Source organism: Eublepharis macularius, chromosome 4 (assembly GCF_028583425.1).
Source record: "Eublepharis macularius isolate TG4126 chromosome 4, MPM_Emac_v1.0, whole genome shotgun sequence".
In the NCBI taxonomy this organism is placed as follows: Eukaryota; Metazoa; Chordata; class Lepidosauria; order Squamata; family Eublepharidae; genus Eublepharis; species Eublepharis macularius.
Window position 1 is genome coordinate 6,984,863 of NC_072793.1, and position 27,884 is coordinate 7,012,746.

Sequence of the window (27,884 nt, forward strand, 5' to 3'; positions counted from 1 at the left end):
GAAAGAAACGGTAACATTTCAGACACTACAAGGTCATTTCGATGAGCTTCAAAGAAATACACAGATTACACAGCTGTGTTCTCAGGCAGGGAGGAAGAGAAACGAAAGTGATGCACACAGCATTTGCAGTATGAAATCAAAACACAGCAGTAGCAATTAGCATCCCCTGGAACAATGACATGGATGGAGGGGTTACAGACATGACATCTAGAGACCAAGTTCTATGAGGAAATGTTGAAGGAGTTGGGTATGTTTAGCCTGGAGAGGTCATGACAGGGAGGTGATATGACAGCCATCTTCAAATATTTGAAGGGCTATCACATAGAGGATGAATATGAGTTGTTTTCTGTTGCTCCAGAGAGTCAGAGAAGAACCAACATTGAAATTAACGCGAAAAAGTTTTTGGCTAAACATTATAAAGAACTTCCTGATGACTGGAGCAGTTGATCAGTGGAACAGGCTTCCTTGGGAGGTGGTGGGCTCTCCTTTTTAACTCACCACATTTTGTTATATTATGGGGGTTGGACTTCATGAACCTAGAGGTACCTTCCAACCCTATGTTTCTATAATTCTATGATTAAAAATGAAGCAACATTTCTAAATTTTCAACATTTCAAATTCAGATATTGTTGCCAAAATTTTACACTAGCATGTAGTAGCTGTCACATCTAGTCTATATGTGCAGTAGAATGAAGTATGAATGAGGTGCTAGATTCCTGAAGTGGTTGTATGAATTGTACACAGATTGTAGGTGGTAAAGCGTATCATGTTTGAATGCTCCCTGGGTCAAATGCTCCCAGCAAGTAGACCACTCAGCAAATGTGAAACCCTCACAATTTACTGATTTTTTTACTCGGAGGTAAGTTTTTATATGGAGGAACATTCTAAAATGGCACCTGTCACCTGCAGCCTGAATTGTACTGTTCAGTCTACCACCTCCTTCTGCTGCACGTATAGGCTAGGCCTCATCTATCAAATGTTATATTCTAATAGTCAAGTATGGCCCCATCTGTGGGTACTTAAATCCACAGATTGGGCCCACTTGGACAGATTTTTCTCCAAACTTGGGAGGCAGGAGGTTTGCAGAAGAATCTGAAACCTTAAAAAGGTGGGAGGGTTTCCTCATTTGTTTACATACTGGCACAAAATAAGCCCTGGTTTCCTGTATCTACTTTCTTGGGACGGTGTAGGAATGCTGAATTATTGGATGAAGGGAGACTTCAGTTAAGGAAAGAATTAAACCACCGCTTACTACAGAGGGCACCACATCAGGACAAGCTCCCTAAGGGAACCATAACCCCTGGTTATTTATAAAACAGCCTGAGGTCTTGCCATTGAGGAAGAAGCCTGCCTCCATTGGTCAGACCAGGGTTTTTTTTTTTCCAGCTGGAATGCAGTGGAACGGAGTTCCGGCACCTCTTGAAAATGGTCACATGGCCGGTGGCCCCGCCCCCTGTTCTCCAGACAGAGGGGACTTTAGATTACCCTCTGTGCCACAGCATGGAGGGCACTCTAAAATCCCCTTTCTGGAGATCAGGGGGCGGGGCCAACAGCCATGTGACCATTTTTGACTAGGGCAATTTAAACTTTTAAAAACTCCCCCTTTGTTCCAGCTGACCCAAAGTGATGTCACTGTGTGGTCCTGAGTTCCACCACTGAGTTCCACCACCTCTTTTCCCAGAAAAAAAAGCCCTGGGTCGGACCAAGCAGGGATGCAGTAATTGGAGCTTGATCTCTGACCTATACTGCTCCTCAAGAAGCAACGCCTGGTGCTACTTTATCAGGACATGTGGTTATTTTAACTGAACCTGGATTAGACTTTAAAGGCATGTTGAGCTACTTCAGTGGGTTTGAAACCATCTGGTGGTATATATTATCTTGTGCCTCCTCTTTCCCCCTTGGTGAGGTACGATTCCTGTAGCTATCTATAATTCATGTGTAAAGCTCACATCAAAAAGTCTCTAGGTGTGGTTTCTGAACTACTCTTTCTGTTCTGGACTGTATGTCTTTTGTTTGCTGGTTAGAAAATGTGAAAAAGAGCAGCACGGAGGCTCAGCATTTTTTAGGAGGGTTGTCTTTTTTACCTAGTACCATGTTATCTATGAACCCAAGTCCCATGCTGCCTTCTTCTTCCAGGTTGGTGCAGGAAGTGAGATGATTCCAGTGCTCTGAAAATATTCCCCAGCAAATCATCAGAGAACAGTTTTGAAAGCAGATTGGTTTCCTGTCTATTACATCTGTATTTATTTGATAGTGTTTAATCCCTTAAAGGGCTTACTGATAAACGAATGTTCCCCACTATCAAAAACTTCCTGCCTATACAAAGCAAGCAGCTTAGAGAGAAGAGTTTTAACTTAGCCTTCACACTACTGAAAACAGACAAACCTGAAATGGTATATCCTCTTTGACCTAACTAAACAGAGGATTATTATAATTCCATTCCTCTGACAATCAGGATAGATTTATGGGGGTGGAGTGAAGCTCTCAAAAGACATGTGTACCTCACTAATTGGGGTTCTTCATGTAAAGTGACCCTGAGACCCTCCACAGAAGTGAAGGAGTAGCAAAATACTCTTTAAAAACCATTGACTGAACCAGGGACAGGGACTTAACTGTGTTTTAAATCGAAAACTGAACTAAAATGGGAGTGGGGAATAGGCAGTGATGCCAAAGTGGTAATTTGGTGAAGGAAGGGGAAATCCTAACAGCATAGGTTATTCATTAAAAGAACCAAAGTTGAAAGGAAGCGTGGCAGGGCATCCTTCAGTGCCTAAGAACTCAGACTTCCCCCTCAATTTCCTCAGCATGTCAAGCAATAAAATAGACAAGAGAAAAGTCATAATCTCATTTTAATTGCCACTGCTACTCTGCAGCTAACAGGAGCTTGTGGGAGGGGGGATAGAATCATAGAATTAGAGAGTTGGAAGGAGCCATACAGACCATCTAGTCCATCCCCCTGCCCAGTGCAGGATCAGCCTAAAGCATCCCTGACAAATATTCATCCAGCCTCTTCTTGAAAACTGCCAGTGAGGGGGAGCTCACTACCTCCCTAGGCAGCTGATTCCACTTTTGAACTACTCTGACCGTGAAAAAGTTCTTCCTAATATCCAGCCGGTACCTTTGTGCATGTAATTTAAGCCCATTGCTTCGGGTCCTACCCTCTGCTGCCAACTGGAACAGCTCCCTGCCCTCCTCCAAATGACAGTCTTTCAAATACTTAAAGAGAGCAATCATGTCCCCCCTCAACCTCCTTTTCTCCAAACTAAACATTCCCAAGGCCCTCAGCCTTTCCTCGTAGGGCTCAGTCTCCAGACCCCTGATCATCCTCGTCGCTCTCCTCTGCACCCTCTCGATTTTGTCCACATCCTTTTTGAAGTGAGGCCTCCGGAACTGCACACAATACTCCAGGTGTGGCCTGACCAAGGCAGTATAGAGAGGGGCTATGACCTCCTGCGATTTCGACGCTATAGCCCCTTTGATACAACCCAAGATTGAATTAGCCTTTTTTGCCACCGCATCACACTGACGGCTCATATTTAGTTTACAGTCCACTCTTACCCCAAGATCCCTTTCACATATACTACTGCCCAGAAGTGTATCCCCCATCCAGTATTTGTGCTTCCCATTTTTGTGGCCCAGATGTAATACTGTGCACTTGTCTTTGTTGAATTGCATCCTATTTACAGCTGCCCACTTCTCCAGAGTATTCAGATCTTGTTGAATTTTAATTCTATGTTCTTGGGTGTTTTGCTACCCCTTCCACTCCTTCATCCAGATCATTGATAAAAATATTGAAAAGTACCGGGCCCAAAACCGAGCCCTGTGGCACCCCACTGGACACCTCCAATCTGATGTGGGCCTTGGTCACTAATTCAGGTCTCTGTGGTTTGTGTCACATCTGCAGAGAAAATGTTGTCTTATTTGAGTTGTGCCAGTTTCTCTTTCCAGCATTCTGCAAAGGGGACAGTTGTAGGAGGGCTGTACCAAAGGCTTGGATACTCTTGAGTGTTTGCACGGAAAGGATTTTTGCCCATGGCATATGACTTTCTCACCTCCCCCCCCCTCCATTTCAGCCGCAAATGATTCTGGAGATGCTGTTCTAGGGGGACAGGGGCTTCCCCCCACCCAGAACAGTGTTTGGGAGGCTTTTGGGGCTACAGAGAGAAGTGAGGAAGTCTTTTGAGAAAGTACTTTGTAGAGGGTGATTGTGAGTCCTACTCACAATCCACTGTGTAGAGGGTGCAGACAGTACTGTGGGTTCATCCAGAGGCTATGCCTGGAAGAGAGTTCCAGATATCCGGGAGGACTTTTTGCAAGAGCAGAAGCTCTTTTTGTGAAGACGCTGGATCAATCCTCAAGCTTGCTCGTTGCCCGAGGAGCAGCTCCCCTTTCCTCCTGCTAAGATGGAGTGGGGCAGTTCTGTACTAGGGGGTTGACCTCAGGCAATGAAGAGTTCAGCTGTCAGCATTTCTTGATCTTTGCTCTTCCCCACTTCTTCAGCTCTTCCCAGCCACTGCTGCTGTCCCAGGAAGAAGTGTTCAATACTTCCCAGCAGTGTCCTTTTCATATCCAGAAACAATCTTTGCCTTTCAAACAGTATGTCCCCGTTGTCCTCTCTTAGTCATGGTGACCCTTTTCAAAAACACACCCCATGAACCTTTGCTAAGTATGTAAATCAATACAAGCCCATGTACACATCAGCTACCTGCTAGTCAGGTCTGGCGTAAGGTCCAGCTAGGTATCTGCAGTCTACTGCAGTACAGGCCTACACATAGATATTTTTCAACACTGCATTTCTGATTTGTGTGCAGGCTCTCTATGTTGCCCCCCCTAGTCGGAATGAAGAGACAGACACAGGTGTTAGATCTAAGGGCCACTTTATTCAATTAACCTCAACATGAATATTAACCAAAACTGTGGCAAGGGTAGAAGCGGTACAGGTCAAGCCACGAGGACACCCCTAGACCTCCACCTTGACCTGTCTGGGTGAGTCCCGAAGCCCCGGGTGCTAGCCCTCCCTGTAGATGGCTAGGACCCAGCCGGCCGGGCAAATTGGTCCCCCCCCTTCCAAGCTCCTAAGCCTCAGCCATACATCAGTGAGGGAAGGACTTCCACATGGAGTTCCCCCAGGCAGTCTGCCCACGCATGCCGGCAGCCATCACAAGCAGTACCAGCTGCTCCTAGGGAAGCGCCAACGGTGCTCACCGGCCCACTGCCTCTCACCAAACTGTATCCCACCACTGCGAGGGCCAAGCCTCTGCTTAGGCCCTTGTGCCCCACTATTGGCCTAGCACCAACCTAAGCCCTTGCTGCAAATCGTTGAGGAATATCTCATTGCCAGTTTCCAACAGGTGGACCCCGTCACCTCGGTAGAGGCTGGCAAATCCTGGGGTGGGGCAAATATACCCCCAAACCCTCACCTAGGGCCTTCTGAATGGCCCTGTTGGCCTTCATCTTAGCCCACTCAATTGCCTGACTGTCCACCACCTCCCACCAAACCTTACGAGGTAACGTGGCAGACCACGTAATAAGCACTCCAGGCCACCGCTGGAGTATCTCCTGCATGTCCCATTTGGCCTGCAGAGACAGAGCCCTACCATGGACAAACCCAAATTCATTCCCACCCAATTGAATGACCAATATATGGGGTGGAGGGCCCTGCCACTCCATAAACAACAGTGGCAACAAACCAGACCAACAGAGGCCGTGCCGACCTTGCCACTCCACAGAAGCCCATTTGCTCAAACCAAGCTGGGACCCAAAATGCATCCTCCTGGCTTGATGAGCAGTCCAAAATATCATACTGTGCCCGTAGATCAAAATCTGTCGCTTCTCCCAGCAAGACACAGCACCTAGGAAAACACCAATTAGTATAACATTTAAAACCTCTTCAAGGGATGAACATAGGACGGATAGGCGGAAGACTTCCACCTACCCACTCCCTGAATAGCCTGCACTGAATACCGCATAGCTGCAGCCATAGATGCTGCCCCAATCCTAAAGGAACGGTGCCGAATTTGAAGCCTGTCAACCCTAACTTGGCCAGTGCCTGCTCAGTCATGGCCTAAAACTGATAGCGCATCAAGGGAGACCCATCCTCATGACAAAACAAAACCCCTGGATCGTCCCACCGAACCCGCAGGTATTTACGGAGAGCCCGGACTGGACACAACTCCAAGTCAGCGCAGGTCCCCAAACTGATAACCACCTCCGTTTGTGTCTGATCGGTTTTGGACTTTTGAATTGTGAGGGAAACCCGACCATCTACTAACTCAACATCCTGCACCATCAAGGCACAACCAGACTTGTCCATCTTGGACTGGACAACCAGCTCACTAATGCGCAGTGTCCCCGAAAAGGCTACTAATGCAGCCACGTGAAATAATCTAGCCTCAAATCCAGAGCTGCAAACTGTACCCCAAGCCGTGATAAGTCCTTTCAGGACTGTTGGAGAAATAGGCTCCCTAGAGTCAGCACAAGGTACGTTTTCGTGTGACCACCCCTCTAACATTTTTCTAACCCGGAAGTCTCCCCTGGCCTCAGGAAACCCCCGGGCCTTGGTTATAAAAGCCAGTGCCACCAACTGACCCCGAATGGACTTAACCGCTACCCCGCGACCTTTCTGATGCACGCAGAAGCGCTTCAGATGCTCCACAGGGATGGACCATACCTGCTGAAAGCCCACATCCCTCTTAAACTCTGCAAATTGTCCTACTGCTCTTTCGTAGGATCGCTGCGTGCTAGGAGCCACCGTGAGCCTTATGGCCCGGTACGCTTTGGCCTCCCAAGCTGCCATAACTCCAGGGGCATCTGTGCCAGTTCTGGATCGGCCTCCGGGGCAAGCTGCCAAAACCACTCCATCTGTTGGTGAGACAAAGTGTCTGCCACACTAGGCGCTGCCCAGGGGTGCTGGCCTATAGCCAGCCAGGCAGCAGGAAACTCAAGGCTGGTCCCCGAAGCCACCACTTGAGTCCCTTGAGATGTTCCCTGCCCCCAAGGCCAATGGAAACTGGTCTGTGGTGCAGCTTCCTTACCTGCACCCTCCACAGGATCCACTGCCACCACCACAGGCGCGGAATCCACCACTACTTCCTGCTCCGGGTCCACAATCGGCATCTCACTGCTCTGGCCCACCGATGACTTGGTTCCACTGGACTCGGCCACTGCACCTGTGGCTCCCTCCAAGACAGAAAGACGTCTCAGAATCTCCCTATTATCTGCGTCCCTGGAAGCCCCACGAATAGGCCAAGCCCGGCCTTTACTGGACGCAGACCCGATGGCAACCCCTTTGTCCTGCTCAAGGGCAGCCAGACGCTGCAAAATCTTCTGCTGACTGACTTGCTCCTCTTCCTCCTCTGAAGAGGAAAGCACAGGAGCAGGCCTCTTAAGTGGAGCCCACTTAGCAGGCCCCTTGCCCTTAGAAGGGTCAGCACCCATTTTTGGAGGCAGAGTGGAACAAGAATATGCTACCCAAGCACAATAGCAAAATTCCCATAAGTGGGTAACTGTGTGCAGCAGTGCCAATCAAAGGGCTGCCACTAACAGCAGCACACAAGGGCCCAAAATGGCCGCTGGCATGCAGGCAGAGACAAAGCCCCAAAATGGCCACCAACCAATTTAAAATGGTGTCGCAATCTCAAAAAGGGGGGACGGCAAAGGCGTGCAGGACAAAGTAGGCCACCACTAACGTGCAAAGGCGAGAAGGCTGATGGTACCCTCCCCCTACAATTACCACCAAGGATATCCCCTAATAAAGTCTGTTCCCCAAAAAGGGGGGGTAAAGCTATAGCCATGAAGGGGGGGCAACTCACAGGCCCCACGTGCCCTCCTTTTACTACTACACCCCAAGGCCAAAAGAGGAGTAAAACAGGGCACTCTCTGCTCCCCAAGGCCACAACCACTCAGCCTACATGGGGGGGAGCCTAGCCCAACCACCCAGATAACCCCCCCAAGAACCAAGCAGCCATCGCCACCTCGCCAACGAAGCTCCAGCCCCGTGGCCAAGCCTCGCCACTGCCGCACCTCAGCCGCTGCCGCGCCCACGAAGCCCAGGGAAGCCCTGAAGTCTCAATGCTGCCACCGAGGCTTGCTGCCGCCACTCCTTGCTCGCCACTGTGCCTCCACAGGAAGCTGCTGCCATCGCTGCCGAGACGCCACCGCCACCAAGACTCCGCCGCCACTGCCTCGCCACTTGGGAGAAAGGACAGCATGTCTCCTTCTTCCAAGCATTGAAGGCAACTGAAGCCAGGCAAGCGGAGCCGCCTGAAAAGGCTCCTGGCTCCGCCCGCCCAGCAGAGACCCGGATGCCCGGGAAAGTGCACTTCTCTCCCTCCTTCCAGGGGAGCAATGCATGACCCCCTCCTTGAGCAGCTGAAGCTGCCCAGAGGTATGGTCGTATAATCATGGTTTTTCTGTATTTTCAGAAATAGTAAAGAATTCTAAGAAGTTTAACATCTGCTTTCACTCTGCTTCTCATTTTTTCCAAAGGAGTTAGTTGTGTTAGTCTGTAGTTGCAAAATAGTAAAGAGTCTAGTGCACTCTCTCTTGATGAAGAGAGCTGTGGTTCTTGAAAGCTTATGCTGCAATAAAGTTGGTTAGTCTTAAAGGTGCTACTAGACTCTTTACTACTCATTTTTGTTACTTTTAGTTTTATTGTGTTCCTTTGCATGCATTATGTGGAATCCATGCAATGATACATGAGCTAAGTTGTTCCTTCCCTTTTCTTTTTTCACAGGCTGCAGCTATGGCCACTTCGGCAGGGACGGTTTCTGAAGATGCTGTGGAAGATGATGGTGGAGGAAGGATGTCTCAGAGCTCCTCAGAGTTCTCCAAGCTCAGCTCCAAGAGTGCCAAAGAGAGAAGAAACAGGAGGAAGAAACGGAGGCAAAAGGAGCTGTCAGAAGGAGAAGAGAAGGGAGATGTTGAGAAGGTGTTTAAGTCAGAATCAGAAGATGGGATGAGGAGAAAGGTCTTCCGCTTGCCAGACAACAGATTGGGGCGGAAGCTTTCCATCATGAACCAGGTAAATTTTTAATCCTCAGTAAAAGAAACACCATTTTATGACAGGTTGGAAATGTCAAAGGAAAAGATGGGGTGGATTAATTTTAAATCTCTGGCAACATTTCAGCTTTTTTGCATGGTGTATTCTGTCCACATATGGGGTGGGGTCATAGTTCAGTGATGAAGTATTTGCTTTGCATGCAGAAGGTCTCAGGTTTGATCCTTGGCATCTCCTGTTAAAAGGATCAGTGATGTAAAAGATCTCTTCCTGAGACACTGGAGACCAGCTGTCATTCAAACCAGGCAATATTGACCTTGATAGATCAGAGGTCTGCCTGAGTAGAAGGTAGCCTGATATGTGCCTGTGTCAGAGTTTGCTGCAATATGGCCTGGCTGCCTCTGAGCCATAAATCAGTCTACTTATCTCAAAGGAATGCAGTTGGAACTCGTGGTTTTGGTTTCTAATGGGCAGGTTTTCCATAAAATGGAATAAAAACAATGCCATTTTACAGTTTTATTGATATGGTCCCTACTTCATTCAAGCACCAGTTCGGTCCATTCAAAATACAAAGATCATAATTGATCTGATTAGTTTCTATTTAAAAGATTTTTATTAAAATGGCCAAGTGCTGTTGTGCATTGCAGCCTGTTTCAATACAACCAAAGTTCTCAGTTGGGCAACTGTCTGCTCCCTTCATTACTCCAGCTTTGTTTACATTTGAGTGCTGAAAAGCAATCAAGTTTCAGAAGACAAGAGTGGTATCAATTTTTTATTAAACATGTTCAGTGTTCCACCCTCAACTTGCGGAGGAAGAGAAGTGGGGCTATAAGAGGACTGATTTCTTTATCACAATAATCAGTCCTCATGTATCCCCACTTCTGTTACTCTGCAAGCTGGGAGTGGAACACTGAACATGTTTGATAAAAATTTGATTACCTAATGAAACTCATGATATCATGCCCATTGGAAGTGTGGGTGGAACAGTAATGACAGCTGGATGGAAAGAAAAGGAAAGTGTCAATTTGGCTGGGATAACACCTAGGAACAGGAATAGCCTCGTGGGGCGAACTAAGGATTAGGAAGAGGACCCAAGAGGCAAGGAAGTTAAGAGCCAAGCAGCTCAGAGGCAAAGTATTGAAGGCAGCTACAAAATATATGGTAGAGTGAGGGAAGTCTAGGCAGAGGGAAAGGAGGCCAGAGAATAAAACCAGAGGAGACAGGAATTGAGGGAGGGTGGGGGATAATGTGCCAGGAAGAGGAGGCAGGAAGGGGAGATTTACAGTGCCATCCTAAGCAGAGTTGCACCTTTCTAAACCCGTTGAATTCAGTGGACTTAGAAGGGTGTAACCCAGTTTAGGATTACACTGTTAGAGGGATAGGCGAGTTAAGGATAGTATTTTAAGTCTAGGCCTTGGTAGGCCTGATGTGCCTTGCAGAGAAAGAGAATTCTATCCGTAGTGGGTTTTTCTGTGACCTGGCAACTTGGCCGGGGGGGGGGGGTTGGTTGGTTAATGAGACGGAGAAGCAGTGAATGATGGGATGGGGTTCAGCTGCATTTCACATATTGAACAGAAGTAAAGAGACAGTGCCAGGCGGCAGATATCTGATTTATTTCTGATATATTTACATGGGGAATTCAGCCCTCTTTTTCGTGCCTGTTCACTTAGACAAAACTGTTTTTTCCTCTGAGGAGGGTGCTTTGCTATTTCTCCGTGGCCTTGTGCCCTTCCTATTCCGACTCCTTGTTTGCCTTCTCTTCCAGTCATTGCTTAGCATTCCTGGATCCCCCTACCTCTCCCGACATAACAGCAAAAGCAGCATCTTCAGCTTCAAGAGAGGCTTCCGGGACCCGGGTTCAGAAAACGAATTTGCTGATGACGAGCACAGCACTGTGGAGGAGAGTGAGGGCAGGAGGGATTCCCTCTTCATCCCTATCCGTGGTCATGAGCGGAAAAGCAGCTACAGCGGTTACAGCGGCTACAGCCAGGGAAGCAGATCATCCCGCATCTTTCCCAGCATCCGTCGGAGCATAAAGCGGAACAGCACCGTGGACTGCAATGGCGTGGTCTCCCTGATTGGCGGTCCAACCTCCAATATACCCAGCGGACGGCTTCTGCCTGAGGTGAAAATAGATAAGGCAGCTACTGATGACAGCGTAAGGAAGTCAATGAGTAGATAGTCTAGGCATGGCGGTCTGTCCTTCTCTCTGCTTTCCTGTATGCCGCCAAACGGATCCCTGACGGAATGAAAGTTGGTTGGTCTAGCCATAAATGTTACAAATCTGAAACCTTCTCCCAAACTCCTCTGCTTTTAATCTCCTTCACTTCTCCTTGTTTCTTGGATTAACCTACTCACACACTTCCCTCTTCTGGCTTCTAAGAAAAAAAATGGCTTGGAACAATAACAATTAAGGGAGGAAGAAAGAATAGTAATAAACAGGGCTTTTTTCTGGGAAAAGAGGCGGTGGAACTCTGTGGGTTGCCCCCGGATAAAATGGTCACATGGCTGGTGGCCCCGCCCCCTGATCTCCAGACAGAGGGGAGTTGAGATTGCCCTCCGCGCCGCCGAGCGGCGTGGAGGGCAATCTCAACTCCCCTCTGTCTGGAGATGAGGGGGCGGGGCCACCAGCCATGTGACCATTTTCAAGAGGTTCCGGATCTCCATTCCCCCGCGTTCCTGCTGAAAAAAAGCCCTGGTAATAAATATACTTGGCTTGCTTAAATCAAATGCCAGATGTTCCCGTTTCACCTGGCTGTGAATGGGATAAATCAGAATTTTTCTAATCCCACTCACACAGGCACAATTAATTTTGTGTAAATCTTTCTTGGCAGAATATTATCCTCCCTGTTTTTAAGGAGTTCCAGTACATGTCTTAGCAAGGAGATGAATGTGAAAAATTCTAGTATACACAGGTAAAAAATGAAGCTCTGCATAGAAATCAAATATTAAAGGTTTTTCAAGACAGCGAGACGGGGACTTTGTTCTCAGTAAGACCATAAGGCTTCTGAGCTATAACACTTCAGACTGCAGGTGAGGTCTCGGATGACTGATACAAATTCCTATACGTAGAAAACTAGATTTCAGGAACAAGGCTTCTAGCCTATCCTACTCCTACTGTTTTCTTTTGTTAGTAGAGTGCCCCCCCCCCAAAGGAACATTTATTCATGTGAGCCCTTACCTGCTGTCTGAAATGACACTGTCCAGACACAAGCTTACGACATCAGTGAGAACTATACCAGACACTGAAAACAAAGATTGTCAGCCACTAATCCTAAATGTACTTGCCTCTACTGAGATTTAACTAAATTGCTCCGAAGTTAGTATATATAGGAATAGCCTACTTGTCTTTGGCTGAATTGCACAAGAAAAGCTTTGTTCCTCTGTCTGTAAATTCCAAGCTTTTTTTTAAACACCCACCTGTCTTAATTCTTGCAAGCTAATTGAAACTCCCTCACCTGGTCCTTTCCCCTTCCTTAAGAATGTTTTAAATTCCTTCCTAGCTATTTTGAGCTTCAATTATTACCACTTTCTCTAGTTAGCATGTCAGTATACTTTCAGAATTCAGTTCTCTAACAGCATGGAAATATCAGAGATTGTAGCATGATGCATGTATGAAAGACAAGATACTTTTCTGTATTGTATGATTGATAGTTCTTTGCAAGAGCAGCTATACTCTGGTTTTTGAACATTATGAATACCCAGTGAATCTTCACTGGAGGGGCCACATAAACAACACAGCTATTGCTGAAGCAATTTTGTTTCAAATATCTATGTTGAACCCCAAGGCACCCAAAATGTGGTGCACTGGTTAGAGTGTTGGACTAGGATCTGGTCGACCCAGGTTTGATTCCCCACTCTGGCATGGAAGCTTGCTAGGTGACCTTGGGCCAGTTACACTCTCCTAGCCTGACCTACCTCAAGAGCTGGTTGAGGGGATAAAATGGATAAGAGGAGCTACTTTGGGTCCCCATTGGGAAGGAAGGCGGAGTATATGTGAAGTAAATAATAAATAAATGTTTTTGGGTGCTGCAGCCATCACTCATTTCCACATTTATCTGTTCCTGCTTCCCTTGGCAAAGAAAGAGGTAGATTTTCCTTTCCATGGAAAGGGATGCATTTTCTGTTGTTTGCATCCACAAAGAAAAAGGTTACCTGTTTGTTTATTTACTAAAATATTTATGCCCTATCTTTCCCATAGCCCAAGGCTGCTCACACATTCAAACTTTTAAAAATACAAACTGCAGTAAAGTCCCACGTAACCCTCCTAAAAATGCTTGCAGCCTACAGTCTAAGTCATAGCTTATGAAAAGGTAAACTTCAGGAAAACACCGTTGAGTGAAGACCTAGTGCTATATGGGACCAAATTCTGTGCAGGCTGTCTCTCAGTGGTTTTTGTTGTTGCTTCAACGCAGCCTTTGAACGCCACAAATTTGAGTGAAGCAGCAGCTGGAAGAAGAATGTCCCGTCTTCCCCGTAAAAAATGCTGCCCCTACTCTTTCTGAGTTTTTTTTCCCTGCAGTAGGAAAGATATATGGTCCTAGAATCATTTAACCTGCTTGAGAAAGCCTACTTGAGGAAAGGGAATTATTTTGATCAGAAAAACCACCTTTTCTCACCACTGTGTTAATCAGATTTGGAACCCTTTAAAGTAAAAAGCACAACTATTAGGAGACATTCCAGGTGCCTCTTGGAAGATACCTGGTTTGAACTTCCTGGCCCAGTCTACTGAAATGAAAATGTGAGAGTGAAGTGTGGGAAGGACAAATTCTTCTAGCATGAACGTCATTTCCCTTTCTTATGCCTATTTATATGTACATTTTAAAATGTCACTGGTAAAAAAACACAAACACAGTTTAAAAGGTCACGTTGGGACAACTGACAAATCCTAAAGCTATTTCTATTTGTTAATGTAGCTGCCAACATTTGGATTTCATAATTGTCAGCAGTTTTTAGATGCAGAAAAAATTACGTATCAGCAGCAAATGGGTTTCAGTGGGACAAGCATGCACTATGTTCTATAGACACAATTTAATTTTTTCGAATTGGCAAACCCTTCTCCCGGGTTCCAAGCTCTGCAGATGATTGCTTTGTGTCCGTGTGTTCTTAAACAATGAGAGCCGTTGCCCGTGGCACAGACTCTGTGTGCATACTTATAATTGGATCCCAAGCTCAAAGAATTTACAGACTAAATGAACATATTTGATAAATAGCTCACACACAAAAAAAAGTTATCAAAGGAGTGCAGAAAACAAGAAACCTTTCCCAGGAATTCTGTACACTAAACAGGAAACCATTCTTCCACAGCTAGTTCCACAAAAGCTTCAGACAAGTTTCCTTTCATTAAGTTTGAAAATGCTCATTGTAATACCCTCAACATTAAAAAGCCAACCTTACGTAGCATGCACAGCTTTTGATCAAAGCAAAATCCCTCTGCACTTTGAGGAAGGTCAGGTCAGGAAGGTCATCATGTCATCTCTACTGTATTTATAGGGACAGAGATCTGCAAAACAAGCCCTACCTTTGTTTTGCAGCTAAAAGCCTATCACATTTCACTCCACAGACAGTAAAGAGGCTGTACTAACAGGACGTTATGAATTTTGCAGGGAACCACCGAGGTGGAAATTAAAAAGAAACCTGCTGGCTCTCTCTTAGTATCCATGGACCAGCTGAATGCATCCTATGGAAGGAAAGACCGAACCAACAGTATAATGACTGTTATAACAAATACTCTTGTAGAAGGTATGTATGAACTTGAGATTTCGTGTGTTCCTGTTGCTGCTACCCCAGAGCTTCCAAAAGTCAGTATTCTGTTTCTAACTCATGCGATAACTCCGGACACAAAACCACTGCTGCAAAATTGCCCCTTTGCGTTTGCAAAAAGCCTGAAACCCTGGCCTGTTGGTCTCTAAATACTAGGTAAATGCCATGTGTCAGAAAATCTATCACCATTTTGCATTCAGAGGGGCAAAGTCCGTGATTTGTATAAAGCCTGCAGACTAAGCATATATAAAATGGTAAAAGCAACAGACATCATTATAGGCCACTCCACATCTAATTCATTAACACGTGGCTTCAGAATTAGTGTGGTGTACAGAGTGGGACTGGTAAAACATGGATTCAAATCTCAGTGTTTCTGTGAATGTCCTTGAATGGCCTTGGCCATTCACTCTATAAGATTATTATCAGGATGCAATGAATGAGTAGAGAGCCATGTGCTCTCCTCTGAGCTTCTTGGAGGAAGGACAGGCTAAGAGTATAAAAGATAGGTTTAACATTCATACATTATAATCGCACAATATGTAACATATAGTTCATTTTCATTCCATCAAAAATAGTAATTGTATGACTATTTAGATTAATCAGATATACATAACATTTACTCCCATGTCTGATTATTTTTCTGACAGATGATTTGATCCATTTATTTGTAAAATGTGACCAGCATTTGCTCTAAAACAAAATAATCTGCATACCTGAAATTCTGGCCAAAAGAATTAAGTTTGATTTCAACCTAGCATTAAATTTCCAGTCTCTTCTGGATTTTACAGATAACACTTTGAATCCATAAATGATTTCTTTTTCTTATATTGTTGTATTGTTACAGAGCTGGAAGAATCTCAGCGAAAATGCCCCCCTTGCTGGTACAGATTTGCCAATACCTTCCTCATTTGGGAGTGCCACCCACACTGGGTGAAGTTAAAAGAGATTGTCAATTTGATCGTCATGGATCCTTTTGTGGATTTAGCCATTACTATCTGTATTGTTTTGAATACTCTGTTCATGGCAATGGAACACCATCCCATGACCCCACAATTTGAACATGTCTTGTCTGTAGGAAATCTGGTAAGCAGAGTGAGGGTGGAAAAGAAAATGTTTCTCCAAACAGATGAATGATACACTGAATAATTGATAACTGCTTTTTTAATTCTGTGAAACAATTATTCATGTTGCCCAACTACTCATGAATACTAGGAAAAGATTACTGATGCAATCCATATCTAGATTTTTGTGAGGGTTTAAGTAGTATTACTGTCAGTTTTGAAGCACTGAAAAAGAAACATGTTGGGGAATTTGGTGAAATGTTAAGTCAGTGTAATGGACCAAACACTAATAAAAGGATCCTGTCTATCTGTCTAAAGTACTGATGCAATATGGCCCATCCATTTTTTCCCCTTTTCCTCTTTTGATGATGATAATCTGTACACCAAAATTAAAGGGGAGATTTGCACATTCAGTTCCCTTTATTCTCCCCAGGTTTTCACTGGAATATTCACAGCTGAAATGTTCCTGAAGCTCATTGCAATGGACCCCTACTATTATTTTCAAGAAGGTTGGAACATTTTTGATGGATTTATTGTGTCTCTGAGTTTACTGGAACTGATGCTAGCAGATGTAGAAGGGCTTTCCGTGCTGCGATCTTTCCGATTGGTATTGCTAATTTTCTTTGTTTCCTTTCTTTCAGCTATTATAAAGTCTTTGATATATGTTTATTGGGAAAATAATTACATTGTTGGAATAAATTTTGATAGTCTAAGGTGCTACTGGACTATTGTTTTATCATGCTGGTATAGACTAGACATGGGCACGAACAGAAAAAAAACCCGAACATGGTGTTGGTTGTTCATTGCCATCCATGAACAATGAACATTGACGAACATGACCTGTTCACGAACTTGTTTGTTGTTCATGGGGGCCAGCAGGCCCTCCTCCAGCCATCAAGATCCCTACCACACCACTCCCAGAAACCCTACCTGAGCAGGCAGCAGGAAATGTACCAGTAATAAATAATAGCTTGGCCCCAGAGCCTGGCAACAGCCCTGGAACCTGAAGGGGTAGATCCCTACCGCACCACTCCCAGAAACCTTACCTGAGCAGGCAGCAGGAAAGGTACCAGTAATAAATAATAGCTTGGCCCAGAGCCTGGCAGCAGCCCTGGAACTTGAAGAGGTAGATCCCTATCCCACCACACACAAAGAAAATTCAAGCCCCAAAGCACTCTCCCTGTTTCTCTCTCAAAATGCCAACAGTAACGGTCTCTCCCTCACTGTCTGCAAAACCAGAGCTGGGAGCCCCCCTCCCCCCTGCTTTACCCCCCTCCCCCCTGCTCTTTACTTCCTTGTAACAAATTTGGAGCTCCACACTTGAAAGGAAGACCTGCCTATCAAGCTAAATTGGGCTTAGATTGGGGTTTCCGGGGCAACAGCAGGAGTTCAGGCAGAGTTCAGGCAGTCCGTGCCTCCGGTTGCCAAGGGAATTGATTGCAGGTGCCAGATTGTCTGGCTTGACAAACAGCAAGGAACAGCAACGAACAAGGCTTGCAATGGCCTCCTGTTCGTTTAGAATGGGGCCTCACAAACAGCTTGTTTGTGAACAGCTGATTGGGCTGTTCGTGGCTTTTTTTAGTTCATATTGCTGTTCGTGCCCATCTCTAGTATAGTCTAACACGGTCACACTTTTGAAATTATTGAAGATACTAAATTCTGCCCATGGAGGTCCCCTGTTTAGTTCTTGGTTTGTGGGTCATCAGTTAATATATCTGAAAAAATGAGTCAAGTTTTTTAGAAGTGTCCTTCTGCTCTTATTTTTTAATCAAATATACATTATCTCTGTCTCTCTTAACCATCATCTTCTAGTTGAGGGTCTTCAAGCTGGCAAAATCCTGGCCAACTCTGAACATGTTGATCAAAATCATTGGTAATTCAGTGGGCGCCTTGGGTAATCTGACTTTGGTCCTGGCTATCATCGTTTTCATCTTTGCTGTGGTTGGGATGCAGCTTTTTGGCAAAAGCTACAAAGAGTGTGTCTGCAAGATCAACCCTGACTGTGAGCTCCCACGATGGCACATGAACGACTTTTTCCACTCTTTTCTTATCGTCTTCCGGGTACTGTGTGGAGAATGGATTGAAACCATGTGGGACTGTATGGAAGTTGCAGGGCAGGCAATGTGCCTTATTGTCTTCATGATGGTGATGGTCATCGGAAATTTGGTGGTGAGTAAATGCCCGTGGGGTTTATTTTAATGGCTCTCTTGAAGTACAGTGAATAAGAACTCACTCTGTTGCAGATTCTGCAACTAATGTTCTTTGCTGGCTGTGAAACCCAATCCTAAGTATTGTGCATCAGATAAGTAGCAGCTGGAACGAGATGTAATGACTGTTTTACAAGTGCAATATCATAGCTGAGATTGTAAGAACCATCTGGTCCAGCATCCAGTTCCTAGATGCTTAGGTGTCTCCAGGAAGCCCACAAGCCCAGCATAAAGCTAACAGCCCTCCCTTGCTGAATCCCCACTCCGCAGCTGGTGTTCAGAGGCCTTTTCGGCTTCTACCAAGAAGATCCACTCGCAGGCTGGACCTTATGAGGTGAGACTTCCCTGCTTCCCACTCCTGTTGAAGTTTAGTGCCCCCCGCCACACACACACACACACACACACTTTACATTTCTGGAGGACAGTGGACTTTCAGGAACAGCATGGTTGCAAAATGGAGGTCTGCAGTAGGGCTAGCAGGCCTGTTGGCCAATCTTGCTTTTTGGACCTCAGTCTGCACACTACGTGGGATTCTCTATTGCCATGTCTTCACGCCTGAAAAGGAAAAACATAACTTTATTGCTCATCTGGACTATAAAACTTAATTTCTATCAGGTCTGTCAGGAGTCGATTGGTGAATCTTGTTGAAAAGTATGTGATTAACATATGGTTATTTCTAAATATGGTGTGTTAGTTATTGATGGTGAATTTTGTTAAGTTTTTTTAAGTAATGAAAGTAGGAATTTTGTTATTGAAAACTATATAGAGATTTGCACTTAATTTGTAACATGCACTCATAGCGCTTGCACTTTATAGACACAAATTTGTAAAAGGTTTATCTAGTCAATTTATCTAGTCTCCAGTGGAGGCTTCCTCCTATTGTTGTTATTTCATTATTTCCCAGAGACTTCTGTGTAGTTTGTAGCAGGGAGATTGGCATTCCCCACCCCACCCCCCCGCCCACGGCTTCTGAAGACAGAAGTGCTTTCCTTGGGAACCAAGTGGTAGGATACTAAGCCACACACCCTGCTTCCGAGTCGTTAGCTCTGCTCTGGCATTGCAAGCTACTCCGTGGCAGAAACATATGCTAACAGTAGCAATCATCCCCCATTTCTGGCACTGGAACAAGTGTATGGTAAAAGAGTACGGAGTAAGGTAAAACTGGACATCACCTGTCTACATGAAACCTACTTAAGGACATCTTGTTCACGAGGGACTTAGCATGTGCTATCTCAGAGAGGCGGGCGGGAGAGAAAGAAAGAATGATATACATACATTTTTACCAACCTAATATAACAGTGTAAGTGCTGTGGTCCTAGCAGAATAGGTTTGTCCCATTTTTTCATGCAAAATGCCTCTGTTTTATTTATTTTATTTCATTTCATTTATACCCCGCCTTTCTCCCCAGTGGGGACCAAAGCTGTTGACATCATTCCCATCTCCTTCACAACAACCCTGTGAGGTAGCAAAATCAAAAAGAGTCCATTTTGCTACTACAGACTAACACGGCTAACTCCTCTGGACCTGTGAGGTAGATGAGTTGAGAGTAGGAGACTAGCCCAAGGTCACCTAGCAGGTTTCTAGGGCACAGCAAGGAATCAAACCTGAAGTCTTGCGGATCCCAGTTCCTCACTCTAGCCACTGCACTGCACTGGCCCCCTAAACTGCACTGCACTGGCCCCCTGTGTAACTTTGTTGGCTGTAATCACTGCGCAGATCAGATAGCTTCTGCAGGTGAATTCCTTTACTATTGCTTACATTGGAATTATTTTCTCCGAGCTTTGCATAAGCTTTGCATAAGCTTTTTATTTTTTAAAAAAGAATGATTTTTTCCCCGTAAAAAGTTAATTTTCTCACACTAATCCTTTTAGTTGCTCTCTGAAACTCTGATCTTTCTACAAAAGACGAAGACCAGGTCCTTTAAAAACTCCATCTTTTTTCCTTTCAGTAGTGCAAAGGGGTGGGGGTCTCAGTAAGCAAAATCATCCAGAGCTTGATGGCTTCACCCCCCCCCACCCCTCCCCATGCAGTTCTGATCAGAATCCAGGCCACACACTTGCAGTTTCCCTTATCCAGATGACCAGAATTCACTGACCTTTATCATGTCACAGATGTGCTATCAAGTCGCAACAGACTAACAACAACGCCAGGAAGGGGCTTTCAAGGCAAGTGAGAAGCAGAGGTAGTTTGCCAGTGTCTTCCTCTGCAGAGTTTTCCTTGGCGGCTGCCTATCCAAGTACTGACCCTGCTTAGCTTCCCAGCTTTGGTGAAATTAGGCTCTACCAAGCTGCCTTCCCTCCCCATATCACAGATGCACCTCCAATAATCAGCTGCATATAAAGGAAGAACTGCAGACAGGAATAATTCAGAGTGTGCCACCCTGAAGTGGTTAGAAGGAAGGCCAAGATAAAAATGTGATAGGTATACAAGGCGGCAACTATGTGGGGAGGTTTCACATTTCTCCCCAGTAACCAAAATGGACATTCTCTGGGGATGGTTTCCCCTACACTACTGAGGAGGAGAGAATAGAGATGCAGTGTCTCTGTGCTTTTTTAACGCATGAGGTTGCTCTGGGGAACATACTCTGAGCAAAAGTTTTTGGTAAGATTGTCATAGAGGCTTTTCCTCCTCTTTCAGGTACTGAACCTGTTCTTGGCCTTGTTGCTGAGCTCTTTTAGTGCAGACAACCTAGCAGCAACTGACGATGATGGTGAGATGAACAACTTACAGATCTCTGTCATCCGAATCAAGAAGGGCGTTGCCTGGGCAAAGATCAAAGTGCATGATTTTGTGCAAACCCACTTCAAGCAGAGGGAGGCCGATGAAGTCAAGCCCTTGGACGAGCTGTATGACAAGAAGATGAACTGCATTGCCAACCACACTGGGGCTGACATCAACCGGGAGATTGATTACCAGAAAAACGGCAATGGAACCACCAGCGGCATTGGCAGCAGTGTGGAAAAGTACATCATTGATGAAGACCACATGTCTTTCATCAACAACCCCAACCTCACTGTGCGAGTCCCCATAGCTGTGGGTGAGTCTGACTTTGAAAACCTCAACACAGAAGATTTCAGTAGCGACACTGACCCCGATGGCAGCAAAGAGGTAAGCACCCATGTATTGCATTTGCTCACAAACCACGTTCTCACGCCACGGCTTTGAGTAGTCATATGCATTACAAGAGAAGCATACACGGGCTTATGTGTGGGCTTGTTTAATTGTTTATAACACCAGGCCATCAGTTTGTAAGACTAAGGAGGACCAAATTCGATGTGACTGTGTGAAAGAATCGCACACGATTTTGAAAGGAAAATAGCTTCAGGGCTTGAGCAGGATTGAGATCCGTGCTCAGGAGGGGACGGGATGTTTTAACCCTTCCACACATGCAGTTTAATCAGTGGAAACCAACCTTCCCACCAGCAGAGGCTGATCCATGATGGAAAATGGGGTGGTGCCCCACCGACTCCTGCTGCCCTTCCCTCCCTCCTGCCTCTTTAGCAGGCAGCTTAGGAAATGGCAGGCTGTCTGTATTTTGTCTTTATTTAACTCAGCAGGCAAGCTGCTTCTTACAAAGACTGATACTATTTTTCCTGCCTTTAAGCCATAGGCCCACCCACACTAGTGCATTTGTTTTGGACAGAAAGCTTCCTCTGAGTCCATGACTGGTTAGTGGAGCCATAAGAATCCATTGACCAAACCTGTCGATCTTTTGTCTTTCCAAAGGAGGAGGAAAGCAAAAACTGAACCATCCTTCAGATGCAGACTTGTATGACTACCAAAGCGCCAGTGAACTGGAGCACTGTCTCTTTGAAGTATCCATTTTCCTTCCCTATTCAGAATTAGGCCTGCACATTAAAAGGAATCCAGGGAGTGGGCTTCTTTTTTTTTTTACATGGGCCTATTGAAGCCAGGAGATTTGTCTCTGCTTCTTGAGGAGGAAGCAGGTACTTTCTCTTGAGGGGAAAGCCTAGAGAAAAAGAATTTTCCAAACACGTGTTCCACAGTGAAATCTTGCTGCGGCAGCAACTTTTTTCTTAGTGTGACATAGAAAATATGGTTTTTCAGCTAGGGTTGTTAGCCTGTCACTGGCAAACAATGGAGAGTCTGAGAGCCAAACTAGACGAGACGAATTACATGAGGTCATGCAAGTGTCTAGAATCATGTCTGTTCCTACCTGCCCGTGTCCATTTTACCCCTGGTGACACATGTCCTGTAGCCCTAGTCCGGGCACATGTCACGTAACTGGTGTAGTTGCGGTTGTGAGTGTCCATATTCATAATCAGCAAGTCACCACTGCATAGCGTCAATTTTGAGCAGCTTCTGCTTCCCTCTTCGTTCTTTTTGCCCTTAGATCCGGCTTACACTCAAACTGTTTTGCTTTTAATCTGGCAAGTTTTAAATTCTCTCATTTTCTAGTTGATGCCACCGCCTCCCTACTCCTCCTTCCTGCACCCTCCTTCCCTCTTAACTTCCTCCTCCTCTTCATGCAGCATCTTCAGTCGGGATAAGGAGGAGGTGGGAAGAAAGATCGTGGCAACACAATTAAGCATCTGAGCAAAACTTCAGAAACATGCCTGATACATGAACCTGAAAAGGACGGGGTGGGGGATACTCATTCTCCAGTTCAACTCGGCAATACAGAGCAAATTGGGTAAAATTTGGCCCTTGTTTCCAATGGGAAATGTGATATGGGGCTTTCCAGGGGTCTGGGGGGCATTTTAGGACTGGATTTTACCAAATATGCTGGAAACCTACTTAGAGCTGTTCTCTAAAGACTCCTCAAGTTTCATGAAGATTGGACTTTGGGGGGCCATTTTACGGGCCCCAAAAGAAGGTGCCCCCAGCCACTTTCAAACTTCATTATTCCCTGTGGGGAAAACTAGGGGAGCTATCTAGGGGGATAAGGGTGGCATTTTGCAAGCAAAATCCACCAAATTTGCAGGGGAACTAGTCCTATCTATCCCTTAAAGACCCCACCCCCCAAGTTTCAGGGAGAATTGACCCCGGGAAAGGCATTATCTATGGGTTTCTCCAGTTCCTGTCAGTGTTTCTTCACAATAGGAAAAAATGAGGTGACTGATGGTACCTTCTTTAGGGGGCTCTAAAATGACCTTCCCAAGGTCCAGAATCCACCACATTTGCAGGGGAGCTATTCCTGTCTGTCCCCTAAAGACCCCAGAAGTTTCAGGAAGAATTGACCCCAGGAAAGGCACGATCTATGAGTTTCCCCAGTTCCTATCAATTTTTTTCTCACAATAGAATCAAATGGGGAGGAACCTTTTTGGAGGGCCAAAAAATGGCTCCCCAAGGTCCAATCTCCCTGAAACTTGGGGGTCTTTAGAGGACAGTTAGAAGTAGATCCCCTGAAAATGTTGTGGATTTATTTTCCAAAATGCCACCCCCATCCCCCAGGATAGCCCTTTTAGTTTTTCCTATCCTAATATATAAAAGGCTAAGCGTATTCAAGACAACTCACTTCCTACCCTGGTGTGTCTCCAGAGGATGTTGCTGTGGAGGGAAGCTCAGATGAGGCAACCAAACCTACAGAGAGCATGCTGTGGTGGGAAGCCCAGGCTGAAATCAGGCGTGGAGAAGGTGGCAATACCCGACCCTGCCTTTACCCAGCTGGCATCAGGAGCGGAGCAGGTAGCAATGCCTGTCCCCCGCCTTCACCCAGCTTGGATCAGGAGCAGAGCAGGTGACAATGTCCATCCCCCGCCTTCACCCAGCTGGAATCCAGAGTGCAGGAGGTGGCAATGCCTGCCCTCCACCTTCACCCAGCTGGCATCAGGAGCAGAGCAGGGATCAGGAGCATAGCAAGTGACAATGCCCATCCCCTGCCTTCACTCAGCTGGAATCCGGAGCAGAGGAGGTAGCAATACCCACTCCCCGCCTTCATGCAGCTGGGATCAGGAGCGAAGCAGGTGGCAATGCCCACTGTCCGCCTTCACCAAGCTGGGATCAAGAGTGAAGCAGGTGCCAATACCTGCTCCTCATTTTCACCCAGCTGGGATCAGGATCAGAGAGGGAGCAATGCCAACCCTCCACCTTCACCATGCTGGAATCAGGAGCAGAGCAGGTGGTAATGCCCACCCCCTGCCTTCACCCAGGTGGGATGAGGAGCAGAGATGGAGCAATGCCAACCCTCCGCCTTCACCATGCTGGAATCAGGAGCAGAGCAGGAGATAATGCCCTCCCCCTGCCTTCACCCAGCTGGGATAAGGAGTAGAGAGGGGCAATGCTCTCCCCCCACCTTCACCCAGCTGGGATCAGGAGTGGAGCGGGTGGTAATGCCCACCCACCCCTGCCTTCTCTCAGCTGATATCAGGAGTGGAGCAGGTGGCAATGCCTTCCTGCCTTTCACCTGTCCAAGATCAGGAGCAGAGCACGTGGCAATGCCCACCCACTGCTTTCACCCAGGTGGGATCAGGAGCGGAGCAGGTGGAAATGCCCATCCCCTCTTCACCCAGCTTGGATCAGGAGCAAAGCAGGTGTCAATGCCCGCTCCTCCTTCACCTGACCAAAATCAGAAGCAGAACAGGGGGCAATGCCTGCCCCCCCCCTTCACCCAGCTGGGATGAGGAGCAAAGCAGGTGGCTATGCCTGCTTCCGCATTTACCCAGCTGAGATCAGGAGCAGAGCAAGTGGCAATGCCCACCTGCCCTTCACCCAGCTGGGATCTGGAGTGGAGTAGGTGGCAATGCAAGCCACCCGCATTCATCCAGCTCAGATCAGGAGCAAAGAAGGTGGCAATGCTCACTCCCCCTTCACCCGGTCGAAATCAGGAGTGAAGCAGATGGCAGTGCCTACATCCCGCGGTCACCCAGGTGGAATCAAGGGCAGAGAAATTGGCAATGCCCACCCCTGCCTTCACCCAGCTGGGATCAGGTGTGGAGCAGATGGCAGTGCTCACCCCCCGCCTTTACCCAGCTGGTATTAGGAGCGAAGCAGGTGGCAACGGCCACTCCCCTTCACCCAGTTGGGATCAGCTGGGGAACAGGAGGAAATGCCTGCCCCCCTTCATGCAGCCAGGATCATTAGCGGAGCTGGTTGCAATGCCCGCCTCCCTTCACCCGGCCAGGATCAGGTGAGGAGCAGGTGACAATGCCTGCCCACTTCACCCAGCTGGAATCAGGTGCAGAGTAGGAGACAATGCCCGTCCCTTCTTCACCCAGCCAGATCAAGTGCAGAGGGGGTGGCCATGCCCGTCCACCCCTACCTTCATCCTGCTGGGATCAATGACAGAGGAGAGAATGCTTGCCTGCCTATCCTCCCCTTTCTAGAGCCCATTGTATTTTTTCCCACAATGGGCTTTGGTGCTAGCAGGTAATAATGGAGATCGGATATAGCTGGGGACAAACAGGCAGGAAACAGTTGCTTTTGGCTGACGCAAGAAATGCTGCAGCGGCTCCTGAAGTAGGGAGCGGCCACCTCCCTTTGCAAAGATGCTCCTCTATTCCTGGTGGGCCAAGCTGCAAGATCCCAGCAGAGCTGTGGAACTCCCATTTTTAGTACACACACACCCAGGAAACCCAGTGTGTTTTTTCCTCTGATATGTCCAATTGAGTAAACAAGTCTCCCTCTCCAAAAAGCTATAGAGGAAGGTTTGAGCATGCACAAAGAGAAGGTGCATCATGGGATACCATCTCTTGTCTGGGAGGAATGGGGAAGAAACAAGTGCCAGTCCAAGCATGGGATCAAGTACAGATGGAGTGCAGTGTTGCTGCGGTGTGCAAGTGAACAGGAAAGCAACGGGGAAACACGTGTAAGTGCATTCACGTGTTGTACACATGTAATTCATCTCGGGTAGTTTGGCTCTGAGACTGGCATAATAGCGTCTCATGACACCACAGCATCATTTCCAGACCAAACCCCCAGAAGTGAAACTGTGACATCACTTCCAGGTCTTTGATCAGAAACAAAATTATGGTGTTGTTTGACACCATTCCCTTCTTCCTTTTTTGTTCCCACTAACCATTCAGGCAGCAGTGGGGACCTGGAACAATAGGTGAGAGGTTTCCCACCAAAACAGAACCCCTGCCTCTCTCCGTTTTCATCCTTTATCTCTGGCTCTGAGAAGAGTGATGGAAGGTAACTTCTTCAACAATTCAGTTGTTGAACAGAAAGCTCTCCCCGCCCCGCATATAAATTTCCTTGCCTACAGAAAAGCAAACCTTCAATCTGCAATCTTATACATACTTGCTTGAGAGTGAATTCTGCTGAGTCCAATAGAACTTACTTCTGATGCAAAACGTGTAGGATTAGTGGAAAATTAAAGGCACTCTGCCTGTGTTGTCAGTCATTTTATTACCAGAGCTTCTGAAAGGTGTTGCTCCCTCAAAAACAAAGGTGCTGAGGCTCATGGAACTCTTTTTCTAGGACCAACAAGTCTCACTCTGATTTGGGCTGGTTGCATGTAGTTAATTACCCAGCGGTGAGGGGAATGCCTTTGAGTTGTGTGTGTGATCTCGGGGGTCTCGAGTTAGGGTTTTGAGGAGTCCTGAATCAATGAGACCTGCCATGCTCGTAGCCCTCTTTATGTCAAGAACCACTCTCTTCTGATTAGTGTCTTCTGTAGTGGGTTTTGGGGTAGGGGGCACATGGATTTCTCACCTGCATGGGGTGTCCCTACCGTTATTGCAAGCGTAATATCAAAAGGAGAGGTTGCATTAGGGTTGCGTAGAGACCAGGTAGGAATTGTACTTCAGAACTTAAATGTATTCTTGTATCCTTGCAAGGGAGGAGGAGGGGGCAAAATAAAAATTAGATGACTCCACTTACCATTGATGGTTTGCTTCACCAGCCACATTGGTTACTAGCTGCCCCTGCGTCGTCGTCCCCCACACACACACATGTTATTAGACCTGAAAGGGGGGAAAGGCAGGCTATGGAGCTAAAGAAATCCCCGTGAGGACTGGTTTCAGTCAGAGAAACCATAGATGAGGGAAGGTTCAATCTCTCTGCTAGTTCAGGTCTGTGAGGCTACTATTTCTTTTTTAAAACACTAGGAAGATCCATTCACAAGTCTTTTGGGCATCTTATCTAGCTTGGTCATGAGCTGACCAGATACATGGGTGCCTCTGTAGAATAATCACACAGGCCTGGATCCCTGCTAAAATCTCCATGGACAGAATTATTCCAGTCTGGAAAAGCGTGACTTCCCCTCTTCCCTCCTGCCGACTGGAATGTTAAGTCCTGGGGGAATGCTGGTCCAGGAGAGCTTGGGGGAAGCTGGAAGTCTGCTGTAGGAGCAGGGAATCAGCAAAATACGGGTGGGGTCTAACCTAGTGCTGAAAAGTGAAGATATCCCTCACCGCAACTCTTGTATCTTTTAACTTTATCATGCTTGTTTATAGAAACAGTTATTGACTCATGCAGAGCCTTGCTATGCTTCTTGCGGCCAAAGTACTTGCAATAAATCAGGGGGTATGATTGTGGAAAGCTTTAGAATTCTTATTACAGCCTTGTTAAGTCACACATATTTGACACAATGCTGCTATTTGTTCACAGATGTTTCTCCACATTTATAAGGGGAAAAACAAAATATGATTTCATTTCCTTGATAGTTTTTTTAAAGCCTTGTTCAAATGATACAATTTGGAGGAAAGGGTTTTTTCTTTGTTAGGAAGTTGTTCAAAAACTCATTTCATTTCACTTGGTATATAATATCTCTGTTTGTGACTGGCGGTCTTTATTGTTTAAGAAACTGGATGACACCAGCTCATCCGAGGGCAGCACCATTGATATAAAGCCAGAGGCAGAAGAAGTTCCCGTCGAAGCCCCAGAAGAATATCTAGACCCCGATGCATGCTTCACAGAAGGTAATCTTGATCATAGAGGGTGGAAGAGAGC

The 27,884-nt window shown here is 46.4% G+C and overlaps 1 protein-coding gene across 6 annotated transcripts in view; it reads left to right on the forward strand.

Moving 5' to 3' along the window:
• Positions 1-27,884, forward strand: part of SCN8A (sodium voltage-gated channel alpha subunit 8) — a 134,806-nt gene that overhangs the window by 72,733 nt on the left and 34,189 nt on the right. For 4 of the 6 annotated variants that reach the window (XM_054975346.1, XM_054975343.1, XM_054975345.1 and 1 more), the window contains exons 10-17: positions 8,735-9,022; positions 10,764-11,123; positions 14,605-14,740; positions 15,606-15,844; positions 16,256-16,429; positions 17,635-17,991; positions 20,667-21,137; positions 27,736-27,853. In XM_054975346.1, the coding sequence (XP_054831321.1) occupies positions 8,735-9,022; positions 10,764-11,123; positions 14,605-14,740; positions 15,606-15,844; positions 16,256-16,429; positions 17,635-17,991; positions 20,667-21,137; positions 27,736-27,853 (2,143 nt within the window). Of the gene's footprint in view, positions 1-8,734; positions 9,023-10,763; positions 11,157-14,604; positions 14,741-15,605; positions 15,845-16,255; positions 16,430-17,634; positions 17,992-20,666; positions 21,138-27,735; positions 27,854-27,884 lie in introns of all 6 variants that reach the window. The other 2 variants (XM_054975342.1, XM_054975341.1) reach the window with 1 other exon arrangement.